Consider the following 16,773-nt stretch of genomic DNA (forward strand, 5'->3'; position numbering starts at 1 on the left):
TAGTATTGATATTTGGGGTTACAAATAAATTTCAGCAAGTAGGCTAATTCACAGATAAGGAATCTGCAAATAGTACAGAACAACTATATATTCAAAGAATTAAAGAACTATGTTTAAGGAATTAAAGGAAAGGGGTTGGGGATATAGCTTAATGGTATAGTGTTTGCCCAACATGTGTGAGGCACTGAATTCAATCCCTAGTGTGACACCCCCAAGAAAAAAAATTAAAAGTATGAGAACAATGTTTCAGTAAATAGTGAATATCAGTAGAGATGGAAATTATAAAAATAACCCAATATAAATTCTGGAGTAGAAAATTTTAATAACTGAAGTTAATTCATTAGAACACCATTCAGATTTGAATTTATAGAAGAAAAAAATCTATGAACTTGGTGAAAAAAGTTCAGTTGAACTTTTGTAGGCCGAGGAATAATAGAACTCTAAAATATATGAAATAACAAAATTGAAGGGGAAAATAGACAATATGGTAGTTGGAGACTATACCATTTTCAAAAGCGGAAAGCAACTAGTAAATGGAAGACTTGAGTGATATAAACCAACACAGAACAGATATCTATAGAATATGCTACTCAACAGTACCTACATATACATTATTCCCAAATGCACATAAAGTATTCTCCAGTATAAGGATATATGTTAGACCATAAAACAAGATTGCAATCATTCATAGTAAGTTATCTGATCATAATAGAATGAAATTGGAAATCACATGCACAAGGTTCTGGGTTCAACCCCCAGCACGCAACCCCTCCCCACCACCAAAGTGTTAAGACTTATACAATTTTTAAAACTTTTTTAAAAGAATTTTTTTTAGTTGTTGATTGACGTTTATTTATTTACTTATCTTATATGTGGTGCTGAGAATTGGACCCAGTGCCTCACACATGCTAGGCAAGCATTCTTCCAACTGAGCCACACCTCATCCCTTAAAACACTGTTGAAAGAAATTAGTCTAAATGGATGTGATAGTATAGCTCAGTGTTAGGGCACTTGCCTGAAATGCATGAGGCTCAGAATTCAAACTCTGGCACTGCCTTAACAACAAAATTATCTAAACAACAGCATCCATGTTCATGGATCAGAAAATTTTATTTTCTTAAGATGGTATAGTACTCCCCAAATTGAATAGTACAATGCTACTCATATCAAAATCTCATCTTTTTTTGTAGAAATTGACAAACTAATCCTATTTATACATATATTCAACATAATAGCTATAACATATAAATCCTAAGACTAGGAATCATATTTAAGAATAACTACTGTATCTTGTCCAAGTACATAGATAACTCACTGAAATTCTCAGAAATTTGTCAGTGACCTTGATTTTTAATTTAGTTGAACTGAGAAGTGTTTTGTAGCATGTATTTGGTTTGTAGTGCAAACCGTTTATTAGAAAAGGTTGGGGTCAAGTAATATAACCATTTCGTTATTTTGTTTTTTATCTCTTAGATTTTTCATTATCAGAAATAGTTTTGTATTCTGTGCCAAGTGCCAAGTGAAAAGTAATATTAAGTGCTACTAATAGAACATTTGTACTTCAAGTTTGCTGGGACATATGTAACATTTGGAGAAAATTGAAGTTACGTTTAATTTAAGAAGTTGGTTGAGATAAACTTTGCTTGATTAGGGCTGTGCCTATAGTAGACTCGGAAGGCACTGAGATAATAGAAAAACAAACGTGTTTCTACTCCTGGCAACTGCCTAGATTTGATGCTCCAGCACTACTGCTGGGTTGTCCTTAGCTATACTGAAATAATTTTATTTCTACTCTTTAATTCTTTTTGAAGTTTTTCTTGTTTTATTGGGATTGAGATTGAACTCAGGGATGCTTTCCACTGAGCTACATCCCCAGCCCTTCTTATTTTGTATTGTGTTTTATTTTTTATTGTCTCACTAAGTTGCAAGGCTGGGCTCAAACTTGCCATCGTCTTATATCAGCCTCCCAGGTAACTGGGATTACAAGCCTGAATGACTGAGCCTGGCTTTGGTTTTTATTTTTGATGTCACTTCAACAAGAAAGTGCTTTTGGATCCCCCAAATTTGCATTAGGTTCTTCTTACCAAAGATATTTTTTTAAATATTCTATATTCCCCTGTTGTAGCTTTTAATATACTTTATAATTCTTAGTAATTGATTCCTTATTAATTCTTTCTGACTAGACTGGAATATCCATGAGGGCAAAAATCAATTTGGCTTATATCCTCAGTACTTAGCACTGTGTGAGTATTAGTGAATAGCTGCTTTCCCAGGCAACTACATTTTTAACAGAGATTTTTTTTTTCCTTACAGCATTTTATGTACTGAAGATTTTAAATAGTATGTGTAGGGCTATGCTATACATAATATTATGGTCTATTTGGAGGGCCAAAGTAAGAACACATAAATAGTAAAGGGCAAAAGCCAGTCAGTATGAGTCAGAAGGTTAAATGTTGACAAGATGCTATGAATTCAGAGCAGAGCAAGCAAATACTGGATACTAGAATAGTCTGTGAAAGAATATTTCATAAGGGAAAGAGTTTTCAAGTGTACCTTGAAGAATTGAGAAGAATTAAGGCCTATGGTACACTAGTTATTAGGCAGTTTTCTTCTGTAGATTATTTGTAATAAATGGAGATAGTAGAAATAAGTATGCCCTTTAAACTACTAACTCAAATTCTTCATATCATTTCCTTTTCCCCCCATTACATTAGGTTAATGAAATTTTACTTGAAATGCACCATTTTAAACTTCAAACACTTCCTTGTAGAAGTGAGAGTAGTTTTTAATTTTGTTTACTGTTATTTCTGATTCTTTGCCATAATTGACTTGAAACAAGAAGTAGTCTCTTCTGGGTTCTCCCTCCACCCAAGTAGAAATAGTATTGCCTGCCTCCCCAATCTTATAGATTCTTGGGTTGAGATTCAACAAAAAATGAGATAATACAATAAAAAGGATAAAAATGTTCTAGAGGGCTGGGGATGTGGCTCAAGCGGTAGCATGCTTGCCAGGCGTGCATGTGACCCGGGTTCGATCCTCAGCACCACATACAAATAAAGATGTTGTGTCCGCCGAAAACTAAAAAATAAATATTAAAAAGAAAATGTTCTAGAAATAAAAGTTGGATATTATTTCCATTCTGATTTGTAAATCTGGTTTAGAGAGTTTATCCTGCCATTTCTAAACTTAATTGCTTTGAGTTTTAGTATTGCTTTTCTATTCTTTCTTTTTCTTTTCTTTTTTTTTGGTACTGGGGCATTCAACCCCTGAGCCTCATCCCCAGCCCCCCCCCCCCTTTTTTTAAATAGAGACAGCACCTTGTTAAGGCTGGCTTTGAACTCACCATCCTCTTGCCTCAGCCTCCTGAGCTGCTGGGATTACAGGCATGTGCCATCGTGCCTAGTTTAGGATTGGTTTTCAATGGGAGTTTTAGCATGGCATGGATCATAGTGCTTGTTCTGAAACAGTTCTTTTCACTTACTATAGGAACTCTTTGGTCTTTGGATGAGTATAATTTTAAGTGGTTATATAGTGGTGATTTTCTCTCTAGATGAGGCTTCTGATTTGTTCGGCTTACAGATGAGAAAATGATTGTTTTAGGCATCTATAGAATTCCTTCTTCATGATGTCTGATAAGGTTTTTTTTTTCCTCCTGAAAATGAAATTTTATTTTAGTTATATTTTAGGCTTTAGCAAACTAATTTTGCCTCTAGTACTAATGAGATAAAATTACCATCAAGTGATTTTTCTGAGAATGATTTTATCTTTTGAAAATGATTTGTATAGTATTCATTTTTTATTTTCTTTTAGGGTACTGGGTTTCAGACCCAGGGATTTACACATGATAAGCAAGTGCTATACCACTGAGCTACATTCCCAGCCCATGAAAACATTTTAACAACACTTATAAATTACTCCCTATTTGCCAATTCCTTTAAAAAATGTATTTTTCTACTGGGTGCAGTGGCTCATGCCTAGCAGCTCAGGATGCTGAGACAGAAGGATCACAAGTTCAAAGCTAGCCTCAGCAACTTAGTGAGACCCTGTCTCAAAATAAAGAATAATAAAGGGGTAGGGATATCGCTCAGTGGTTAAGTGCCCCTGAGCAAAAAATAAATAAATAAATAAAACAGAAAAGAAAAAGCATTATTTTTATAATAACTCTGTGAGGGAAATTCCCCTATTCCTACTTTACAGATGAGGAAACTACAACACAGGATTTATGTATCCTAGCCAGGCTCATACCCCTGGTAACTATAGAGCAGGAATAGAATCTAAACAGTAAGATTTTATACAACTTATCTTATCCAGCAGCTCCAACTCTGTTTCTAAAATGATGCTCTTAACCACTATACTATACTGTTGCTTCAGAAAAGTTTAGAGAACACAGAATTGTGTAAGGTTTGCTTTGTAAATATGAACTTCTTATCTTGACTAAACCTGATCATTTATTCCATTCATTAACACCTATTTACTGAATGTCTCCTATGGTCCAAACACTGTGATAAATGCTGAGTTTTGAACAAAAATGTACCTAGTCCCTAACCTCATGGATTTTATATTCTAGCAGAGAAGACAGATGGTAATTAATTGCCCAGAAAATGATTGAATTGTAGTTGTGATAAATTCAATAAAGGAGGAATTTGAAAGTGCTTGAAGGGTATTCTAATAACAGTCGTAGAAGTTAGGAAAGGTGTTTTAATCAGCTCTTATGCCGCTGTGACCAAAAGACCCAATGAGAACAATTTTAAGAGGAAAAGTTTATTTGGGGGCTCACAGTTTCTGAGTCTCAATCCATAGATAATTGACTCTACTCTTTGGGGCTCTAGGTGAGGCAGAACATTATGGCAGAAGAATGTGGCAGAGGAAAGTAGGTCAGGACATGGAACCATGAAACAAAGAGCTCTTAACTACCACAATAAAATATAAACCTTAAAAGCACACTCCAGAGACTCCCCCTCCTCCAGCCTACCTGCCTACTGTTACTGCCAAGTTAATCCCAGTGGGTTAATGCACTGATTAGGTTAAGGCTCTCCTGACAATCATTTCACCTTTAAGCCTTCTTGCATTGTGTTACCCACATGAGCTTTTGGGGGACACCTCAGATCTAAAGCATAACAAAAAAGTTTCTCTGAGAAAATGGCATTTGAGCTGAGCTTTGAAAGAAGCCTTTCTCCTCCTGTGTTAAGATGTGACTAAATTAGAGACTTAGAACCACATTCTGCAACTTGATAGTACTCTGGAGGAGTTGATTTGTTTACCTCATTTGCTGTGATACGTATCACATTTGTCCTGAGATTATCTGTTTTATATATTTTGGTGTCCTATATGATATTTATAATGCTGACAGTTACAAGATTATGTCCTGATAATGCTGTTTACTAAGAGAAATGATAAAGTAGCATGAGAAAAGGTCTGTAAAAGTCTGATTCTCATTTTATCCTCTTTTTCACTATAGAAGAAAGAGCCCCCCCAAATTTGGCTGTTTTTCCCAAGGTTTTTTTTGTTTTGTTTTTAAGATTTCTTTAAATAAACTGGATGTAGTGGCATATACCTATAATCCCAGTGACTCAGAAGGCTAAAGCAATGTAGCAAGACTCTTAGCAACTTAGTGAGACCCTGTCTCAAAATAAAAAGTACTGGGGATGTAGTTCAGTAGTTAAAGCACTCCTGGTTCAATCTTCAGTACCAAAAAGGAGGAAAATTTTAAAAAGATGTCTTAAATAGTATAAATGAGAATGATGTATTTCTAAAAAGAATTCTAATTGTTTAAAAAACTCATAAGCTGGGCATAATAGTGCATACCTATTTTCTCAGCTACTTGGAAGGCTGATGGGAATTTCAGTCACTTAAGACTTAGAGGTTTGAGACTAATCTGAACAACATAGCAAGACCCTGTCTTGAAAACAAACAAAACTCATTGATACAAAATATTTTTTTCTTAATCCTATGAAAAACTGACTTCTTAAATTTTTTGTTTGGGGTATTAGAGATTGAACCCAGGGGCTGTTTTCTACACAGCTATATCCCCAAACCTTTTTGTGGTTGTTATTATTTGGTACCAGGAATTGAACCCAGGGGCACTTAACCACAGAGCAACATCCCCAGCCCTTTTTTATATTTTATTTAGAGACAGGGTCTTACTAAGTTGCTTAGGGCCTCCCTAAATTGCTGAGGCTAGCTTTGAACCCACAGTCCTCCTACCTGAGCCTCCCGAGCTGCTGGGATTATAGGTATATGCCACTGCGCCTGGCCCACAGCCCTTTTTTCTTTATTATTTTGAGGCAGGGTCTTGGGAAGTTGCTGACATTGGCCTTGAACTTAATCCTCCTGCCTCAGCCTCCTAAATTGCTGAGATTACAGGCGTACACCACCATGCCCAGCTGAAAAAATAATGTTAATATACCATTTATATTTAAAACAGTTTCTGAACTGGTCTCCTTTAGCCCTGTTTGGCAGTAAGGGAAAGCCATATATTAATACCTGTAACTAGAGTGACCTGAAGAAAATTGGGGAAAAGAAGAATCAAAAACAGGAAGGAAAAAAAAAAGATTATACTTCAAGGCAAAAATAACCTATGGTTATTATGCAAAATTTGACTCATTTATGTGATAGTAATGTTCATTTGTATAGTTTAAAAAAAAAAACTATACACAATGTTCATATCTGTGTTGAGAATGTAATAGAACTTCCTTAGAAGTATTAGTTCCCTTCTTTGTTTGTGAACTATTTATGCAGTACTATTCAGCCATTAGTCAATAGAAGAAAATTCTTGCCTCAACAATTATCAAAGAAAATACTACAAAGAAGATTTATTATTACATAACAAAGTTTATAGATAAGTCACCAACATTTTGTCTTTAACTTAGTCATCTCATTTTTGATAGATTGCAAAGGTCGACTGCAAGGAAGTACTAGACATCATATGTAATCTGGAATCTGAGGGTCAAGATAACACAGCATTTGTTCTTTGTACGACTTATCTTACCCAGCAGCTCCAAACTGCAAGTGTGTATTGTTCTTGGTAAGTATATTTAGTTTGTATATGCTTTGTTAGCATGTTATTAGCATTTAGGGGCTTATGTGAAATATTGTTTCGAATTTAAAGTCTTAGTAAATTAAATGATGACATGAATAAATTTTGCTCCCAAGTGAAATCATGCAAATAAAAATATCATTGGCTTAATTTAGTCTAGAAACAGAAGTTCCTTTTGATCTTCCCACAGAAAATTGTCTATTGACTATAATATATGTCTCATACCTTGTAAATAAAATGATGTCAGTATGAAATAAATTAGTGTTAGATTGATTTCCTTTACATTTATTAGTGTCTCCTGATAGTCGTTTGCCCCTCTTGTTTGGAAACCCACTGGTGAAAAGGATCAAATTATTTAGGTTTCTAGGTCAAATTTGCCTCAGAAAAAATCCATTTGAGTGAGTACTAATCTCTTTTGCAACTTTCTTACCATATAATTGAATTGTATTATTTTGGTTTTAATTCAGTTTATCTTATTTGCCTACAGAGTATAGTACTTACTTGCTTATATATGTATATATATCATATATGTATATATATCAACAGTAAGTGTACCCATGGTTCTTTAATTCTAACTTTATTGGATCTGTTTAGACCAGAAGGACAAACCTGATACACAGGAAAATTCTAAAATGTAAGAGTCAATATCAGGTTAGGGGGGTGTAGGTAATGCTATCGGAGATTAGAAAAAGGTACTTACTGTTCACCAAAGTATTTGGAGGGCAATGCAAGGGAGTAAGCTGTATGACTAGATTGGTTTTGCATAGTCTTGATTAGGGGACCCTGAGTGCTTTTGAGCCAGGATTATTTACGTTGGAAACAGCATTTTGTTTGTAAGAAAGCCTAGTAAATCCTTTCATGTACTTCAGTCTTCATTGACCGAAATAGCCATGTCTGTTTGTACAGTTACATTGTTTTATTCTTTTTGTTTACTATTTTATATAGAAATATTATTTGTGTACAGAAAATTATCTTACCCAGTCTGTATGATAATCATCGCACAGATATGGCAATAAAGGATCATAGTAATCAAAGAAATCTTTTGATTGCCCAGGGTCTCAAATCTCAAGTAATAGAGCAGAGATTCCGACCCAAGGTTTTTAATTCCTAATCTAATTAATGCTTTTCTTCTGTTGGCTTGTTCCATTGGCACAGGTTAAAATTCATACTGTGGTCTTTTAACGCCAAGCCCATTATCCAAAGTTATATCTACTATGAGGAAGGAGATCATAGGAGAGGAATAATTATATTTTGTAATAATCATTGGATATTTTGATAGGAAACCAAGAAGTGATATTAGAAAAAGAATTGTTTAGTAGCAGTTTAGTAGCAGTGGAAATCTTTCTTCATCATCACAAATATAGAGATTTTAGGGATTTTTAACTTCAGTAAAACATATATTTAGTTTAGGATCAAACTTCATTTCTTCTTGTTATGATTAAATTGATTTCATTGTCAATAATGAAATGATACCTGCTAGTTCTTAATGCAAAGAATAAATAAAATCATATATAGAATTTTTTTTCCCTTCTTCACTCAGCCGCCATTCACTTTTCCAAAGATGTTAGTGGGACTGGGGTTGTGGCTCAGTGGTAGAGTGCTCGCCTAGCTCATGTGAGGCCCTGGGTTCGATCCTCAGCACCACATAAAAATAAAATAAAGATATTGTGTCCAACTACAACTAAAAAATAATAAATATTAAAAAAAAAAAAAAGATGTTAGTGGCTTTAGGATTAATGCTGTTGCCCTGCAGCAGGAAGGGATTAACAGGGATTTCTTGACTCCTGAGAAGCTATAATGAGTAAAGGAAAGAAAATATTAGTCATTTACTTCAGTTTGTTAAAAGTAAGTGTCTTCTAAGCAATTCAAAGAAAAATAGAATCTATTTTTTAACCCTTCCATGTTTTAAAAGGCTTTTGGGGGGGGTTGGTATTGGAGTGGAATAATAGAGTTAGAATAGCCATAACATAAAATAGTAAATTTTACTAGGAAATATTAATCCCACAAATTCTGTTCAAATAGGATAGATTCTTTTGTTATACTGGAGGTATTCTGTATTCAGGATAGTGGGACATACAAAGTATTTGTTCAGAAGTCTTTTTTTTCTTACTAAGTGATAATATAAGTGCTTTCCTAGCATGCACAAGGCCTTGGGTTTGATCCCCAGGACCACCAAAAAAAAAAAAAAAAAAGGTAACTTTGATATGAGAGGTATCAAGAGTTTTTTAAATGTGAAAAAAAAAATGAAATACCATAATAAAAGAATAAGAGCAGTCACATTTATTTTTATTTTGGAAGAGGTTTTTTTTTAACGCATATGATAGCATTTATTTCTTAGAAGTATCATTCTTGAATGAGGTCAACATGGAAGATAATATTTCACATGTAGACTGTGTAACTAGCACCCAGAATTTTTTTATTTGTTGAGAGACATTTATAAGCCATAATAAAATTTAAAAAAAAAATACAGCAGTCACCAAATTATTATTCTTAAAAGGTTTACCACTTAGTTTATTCATTAACCCTGGCCCCAAAAGATTTTTGACTATCTGAAATAAAATGAAACACTAGAGTAATAAACTCCCTGTGGATGTCTGGCATTGGTAATATAATTCCAGTAGCCTTGCAAACGAAAAAGGTAACCATTTTGAATGAGATGATGTATCATCAATGTGTAATTATTGCTGCTACTTAAAAAATAAAATCATACAGTTGAACTTGAAACCTCCATATTAAGCTTTTAGTCAGTATTTGATAGACTGGCATTTTTTTTTTTTAACTTACTTGAGCTTAAATTTTGTATATTGAACACTTTTTTCTTAAATGTATTTTCATGTCTATTCTGCACCAACTGAACTATAAATACTTTATATGCCATTCTCTAACCATTCTAAGGTCATGAATATTGTCTAATTCACAATTGTGGCCCCAGCATGTGGCAAAGACCAACATGTGTTTTATTCAACTGAATTTTGTAAGAAAAAAGATCATGGGATCAATTACTGTTATAGTAATCACTGCCTTCTTTAGAATATGGTCATTTTTAAATTCCATATTGTATATAATTGAAGAAGAATTTGTCCTAGTACATATATGATCCAGCAGGCTTTTAATTACTATTGATTGGTGATTTCAGTTTTTTATTATGCAGATTTGAATGGATGGTTGAATACTAATCTTCACATTCTCAGGAATAATACATTGGTTGTCATGGTTTCAGGCATATTTATATATTTGAATGGATAATAGTAGTTGTAGACCATTGATTTGTAACTTTGCAAATATCAATGTATAACAGTATGCTGTTTTTTGATCATGCTTATTTGGAATTAAGACATATATGTGAAATCCTATTTGAACAGCACAAAATTATCAAAGCCAGTTACGATTATGAAGATATAATGTAAACAACATCAATTATCTAAGATTCACTGACTAGGTACAAGTTTAAAGTTAGGCAAATCTGCTAAAGTGGTGAAAGTTAGGTTGAAAACTTACGTCTCTCAAATACTTTTTTTTTTAAATAGTAAATCAGAATGGGGCTTGATTTATTCCAAATTAAGCATTTTAGGCTCTTATATTTTGAAAGATACTCCTTTTTCTCTCTGAGCATATGTATAATTCTTCATTTCCATTGTTTTTTATAATTTTGCACTATTCTCAGAACTTTTCTGTTAAGATACTTAAATCTGAATAAAGCAATCTTGTGAGTATAAAAATAATCATCTCAGTTTGCCTGACTAGTGGCTATTTTCAAAGCTGTCCTATTTAAATTTTTATTTCTAGTTATAAGACACATTTAAAGGCATTTTAATGTTATTCATTAGATGTTATTGTTATGGGCCAGGCTGTATGGGCAATGACCAAACAGACTCCATTTTACCCTGAAACTCCATATCATGTAAGAAATGCTTCTCTCATGTGAAAGCCCCGTCCATGTACCCATTAATAGATATTTGAACACAAAATAGCAACTCTTATACAATGTAAAATTGTTCTTCTCTTTGATTTTCCATTTTTCTTAGGCAGTATACCTTGTCAGAGATTGTTTAGACATCAGTAACCATTCTCTAACTTATACTGAACTAGGGTCATTTTCACCCACTTCCCTTCTGCTTGCTTGCTGCTTATGCCAACCTGGAAAGTCCCGTGAGAAATACCAATGTATCCATTGCATTGTCTCTAACTGCCCAATTCAGCTTCTGTACCTGCTTGCTTGCAGCTATGTCAACCTGGAACCTGGATGTGGGTTTTGTAGTTTTTGCCTTTAAATATCCTAAAGTGCTCAGGTTTGGGGTTGTTCCTTGCAGAGACGGTTATGGGTCCTGTGGGTCCTGTGGGAGGCAGTCACCAGCCAGCCGGCTAAATAAAGACTCTTCAATTTGGACAAAACTGGGACTTGGTGTGTTTTCTGAGCAACTTCCAGAATGTAAGAAAAGTAGACCCTGTCTCTGATAAAATATAAAAAGGGGCTGCAGATGTGGCTCAGTCTTTTAAGGGTCCCTGGGTTCAATCCCTGGTACCATAGACAAATAAATAAATAAATGGGACTGGAACTAACTCAATGGTAGAACACCCTGGGTTCAATCCCCAATACTGCAAAAACAAAGAAAAAGAATAATCTGTGTTAATTGCAAGATAATAAACATATCTATGTTTTTAAACTGACTTATGAAAACAAGATGAGCTTTTTTATTTAAAAAAACTCAAATAATATATAGCATCCATTTTAAGTTTTACTTCAAAGAGCTACTTTCTTTTTTGAGTGATAGCATGCTTTTTTTGCTATTGTCTTTTCTTGAACTCATATTTTACATTAACATTTCTGTCCTTGGTGGCTTTTAATTTTCACGTGCTTTTGCTTTAGCATTTCCTAAAACATTATCCATTAAATGTTTCTGTCTAATGTATTCTCTTCAAGCTTTCCTTTTTTTCATAATGAATATTTATTTTAAGATTCCTGTATTTTAGCCATTTCTTGGAGTGCCTTTTTACATAAGTTTTTCTTTTTTTTTGTACTGGGAATTGAACTCATGGGCACTCAACCACTGAGTTGCTTAGCACCTGGTTATTTCTGAGGCTGGCTTTGAACTTGAGATCCTCCTGTCACAGCCTCCAGAGACTCTGGGATTACAGGCATGTGCTGCTGCACTTGGCTACATAGTTTTATTAGCTTAAGTAGCATCATGACATTTTAGAGCAGGAAAGACACAAAATAAGATCAGTATAGAAATGTGCCCATTGAATATTTATTAATTCTATAGATTTCATTGGTAGTATAGTCTAATGATGCTTGCCTCATAGGACAGCATTTAATTCAGTCAGTATAATTAATTACCAATGTTACAAAGAAAGACCTTTTAGAACAAGGTGGAATATAAATAAATAGATTTTATATGCCATCATAAAGGAAGTAGTCTTTCATTGATTTTGTTTTTCTCTAAACAAAAAAGGAAGAAATTGGAATTTTCAGGGAGGATTCTTAATAATGTTACCAGTTTAGGAGGTTTTTAGGAGTGGGATAGCAAATACCAGTTGCTTTAAGTGCTTTAACATTTTTTTTCTTTTATAGGGAGCTGACTCTCTTCTGGAGTAAACTGCAAAGAAGAATTGACCCTTCTTTAGATACTTTTTTGGAGCGCTGTCGCCAGTTTGGTGTCATAGCTAAAACACAGCAGCATTTGTTTTGCTTGATTAGAGTTATACAGACTGAAGTGAGTAATGTATGCTTTCTATGTCAGTTGTGGCTAGAGAGAAGAGATGAGTGATAATGAAGTTTAATAAAATTATGGAATTGGCTATGTCTAGCTGTTTCTGCATATTGTCTCTTAGGAATCCATAGGTTCTTTGTTGCTGATTTCTTTAATGGAAAGTAGTAATTTGAAATGAAGACCATGTTCCCTAGGGGAAGGGAAGATTATGTTTCCTGTATCTTTTCCTAGAATAATACTGCATATTTTATATAGGCAGGTCTGCTTGCTAATTAACTTAGTATTATAAATGAAAAAAAATAATTGTTTTTTTACCGCCCTGTTAATGAAGTGGTACCTTTTCTAGATTTTAACATACTAGAATAGTTCCAAAATAATCTATTTTTTATACAAGTTATAAACTTCTGTACAAACAAATAGGAGATAAGTTAGATATTTTGAGGAAAGGTGTGTTTTCTAAAATAAAATGAAACGTCCTAAACACAATTTATTCTCATAAGGGTTTGGGATAAGAGTTGTTATACTTCCCCCCCCCCTTTTTCATGTCTGCTCATGTCTGAGCTTTTAATATGACCATATCTATAAAGGTTCATGATTTTATGTTTATGAATTATTTATTTGGTAACATCCAAGAAGTATTTTTATTAAAGTCAAAGCACAGTTGTATCTTTGATAATCCATTCCCCCTCCCCAATGTAATGTTCCATATCCTATCCTTTACTTAAAAATATGTTGATCTGGTCTTCTCCACTGAAGACAGGAAAGGGTAAAAATGTTCTCATCTCAGAGTATCACAAGGCTAAAATCAAGGTGTCAGCTAAGGTAAGTTCTTATGAGAAGCTCTATGAAAAATCCATTTCCAAGATCATTTTTGTTGACAGAATTCAGTTCCTTTTAGTTGTAGGTTCCTCTTTTCTTTCTGGTTATCAACCAAAATCTCTTCTTGATTCCTAGAAACTGTATATTTACAAATTGAACTCATGCTTAAGGGGAAGAGATTGTATAAAAGTGAGAGTCTACTAGGAATCATTTTATAATTTATAATTCTGCTTACCACAAGAAACTGAAAGTGTAAAGGGTAGATGAGATATGAATTGGTAGGCGAAAGAGGAGTGAGTAGAGAATCCCTTTCAAATTGAGACTCCACACTGGATGCTGTGGTGTGCACCTGCCATTTCAACTGCTCAGTCTAAGGCAGAAGGATTGAGAGTTCAAAACCATTCTGGGTAGCATAAGTGAGCTCTGTCTCTAAAAAAGGGAAAATTGAGCCAGGCACAGTGGTGCATGCCTGTAATCCCAGCAACTTGGGAAGTTGAGACAAGAGGATTGCAAGTTCAAGACCAGCCTAAGTAACTTAGTGAGACCCTGCCTCAAAATTTAAAAATTTTGGACTGGGGATGTGGGTAAGTGGTTAAGTGCCCCGGGTTCAATCCTGATACCAATAAACAACAATAACAAAAGACAGACTTGGGATGGATGAGGTTAATGATGCTGAAAATCCTGTATGGATATTTAGTTTCTTGCAGAAAGAAACCATGCATAATAGAAACATCCTTAATATAGTGCCTTTTTATTTTCTGGGCTCTAGTTTTCTATAAATAAAGAGCTTATTGGAGTTACACTGGTCAAATCATTCTCCTGTCTTTCCTATTCCCATCTCCCCTCTCTTCCTGTCATTCCCCTTTGTCTAATCTGAAGTACTACTGTATGGTTGTTTTGAAGTAGATATAAGAAAGGGGGTCATCTTGGACCTAGTTTAATATGACCATTTAATATGTTTTCATTTTTGATGAAATATATTGTGGTATTACTATTTTAGGAAATATGACTTTGTCTAGTTTAATCCTTTCTTAATAATAAAGAAGCTGAAAAGGAGAGAGATGTGATTTGTAAGGACCATATGCTCGTTCACAGCAGTTTGGGCTAGACTACGGATGGATGGATGGATGGATTGTGTTTTTTGTTTGTTTGGTACTGGGGATTGAACTTTGGGGCACTTAACCACTGAGCCACAATCTCCAGCCCTTTTTTATATTTTATTTAGAGACAGGGTCTCAGTGAGTTGCTTAGGGCCTCACTAAGTTGCTGAGGCTGGCTTTGAATTTGTGATCCTTCTGCCTCAGCCTCCCAAGCTGCTGGGATTTCAGGTGTGTACCACCATGCCCAGCTTGGATCTCTTGATTTAATAGCATAATGTGATGTAAGGTTGTCATTTATAAGTAAGAGCATAGAAGATGTGAAGAAAGTCAGGTAAATCTTAAGATAATTCACAGGCTCTCACCAAGTGATTATTACTTAACTCCTTTTGGAAGACTATATGAAGCAAACTGCACTGAATTTCCATTCTTTCTTAAACATCCTAATATGGTTGAGATGGTAAAATTTGTGAAATTTCTAACATTAAAAAAAAATAACTAGAAATACCATTATACCTCTGAACAGATGTACCAAGAACTTAATGGCTAAAGGAGTGGTGAATAAATTAGAATCAGGATATGGAATATGGAGCTGAATTTTGAAGAAATTTGTGGACACAAAGAAATTGTTGAATTTTAAACCAGGAAGTTCCCAGAACAAGAGTGGCTTGGCATATTTGTATCAAGGGCACATGGAATATAGCCAAGTCAGTTAAGATTGGAGCCAGTATATAATAAAAGTGATTAGGACTTCCAGCCCTGGAAGCATGCTATATGTTTAAATCCTTGCTCCTCTGCCCACTAGCTGGTATTGCCATTGGACATTTTAACCTCCCAAGCCTTGGGTTCTTTATTTACAGATGAGGATAAAGTATGCAAAAGACTTTATTTAGAACAAGTGCCTATAATAATTAGGATTCTGTTAATTAATAGTGTATATGTTTCCAGTATTTAGAATGATGCTCAATGCAGAATAATTGCTTATCAAATTGTTTACTGTTTAATAGTGGAATTTATTGTTACTTTACATGGTATTCTGTTGAGTACTCGCTATGTGCCAGCATTGTAGCAATCATTTTATATTGTCATTTCATTTTTATAACAACCTAATTCTACCACTTTTGTTAATTTACCAGTGAAGAAAAGAGAGGGTAAGGAAGATAAAGGGAGTTGAGAAATTCATCCCTTGTAGTAAATCAGGTTCAAAGACATCAGATTCTGCCTTTAAGGTCTGTACTTTTACTCACCATGTTCTAAACCATCTTTCACATATCTCACTTCTTTTCTCAGGTATTCTCACATTCCATTTCAGCTCTCAGATACAGAATTATTTTGTAATCACTAATCTTTATCTCAGACAAGATCATCTTCCTGATTTTTGACTAGTTCTGAGAATTTGCTATGATAGAAATATTTTTCTAATTCCTGATATTTTTTCCCATGGAAAACTGAGATTTGGTTCACCTATGTCTGTGAAGTACTAAATTTTTTTAGGAGAAAATAGAAAAGAATCATGATTTTAGCTTTGGGGTTTTGAAAAACCCAAGTGTTCATGAAACAGTGGTGTTCCTTAAATTTAATTCAGTTTTAAACTAAGTTCTATACAAGTTTCCTCTTCCTTGTTTACTTAAACCCTGTTCTTTTTACCCAACTTACCATCATTCTTTAAATCCTTATTTGTCCTGTATTCCTTTGAATTCATCGGTATTTATTGTTTATACATCACCTGGCATATAGATAATTATCTTGAGCGTTAGGGACTGCTTTTTTTAAAAAAAAAATAAACTATTTATTTATTTGGTAATTGTAGATGGACAGCATGCCTTTATTTTATTTGCTTTTGCTTTTTTTTTTTTTTTTTTTCCCAACATGGTGCTAAGGATTAACCCAGTGCTTCACATGTGCTAGAAAAGTGCTGTGCCACTGAGCTACAACCCCAGCACTAGGGAATGCTTTAATATACTATGCCATGTATAATTGGATATTCCATAAATATATATCATTATTGTTCATGGTTGTAACATCTTTCTAATCCAGTACTTTGCTTCTTGAAACAAGAAGGATCTAAATGTAATTTGCATGGACAAATATTTAAGATGAAATTTAAAAA

General features: G+C 34.1%; 1 protein-coding gene across 1 annotated transcript in view; it reads left to right on the plus strand.

Moving 5' to 3' along the window:
- Rlf (RLF zinc finger) overlaps window positions 1-16,773 on the plus strand; it is a 71,189-nt gene that overhangs the window by 49,190 nt on the left and 5,226 nt on the right. The window contains exons 6-7 of the mRNA XM_027937518.3: window positions 6,888-7,024; window positions 12,609-12,750. Of these exons, the coding sequence (XP_027793319.2) occupies window positions 6,888-7,024; window positions 12,609-12,750 (279 nt within the window). The remainder of the gene's footprint in view (window positions 1-6,887; window positions 7,025-12,608; window positions 12,751-16,773) is intronic.

This window comes from Marmota flaviventris, chromosome 10, assembly GCF_047511675.1.
Source record: "Marmota flaviventris isolate mMarFla1 chromosome 10, mMarFla1.hap1, whole genome shotgun sequence".
NCBI classification, from domain to species: Eukaryota; Metazoa; Chordata; class Mammalia; order Rodentia; family Sciuridae; genus Marmota; species Marmota flaviventris.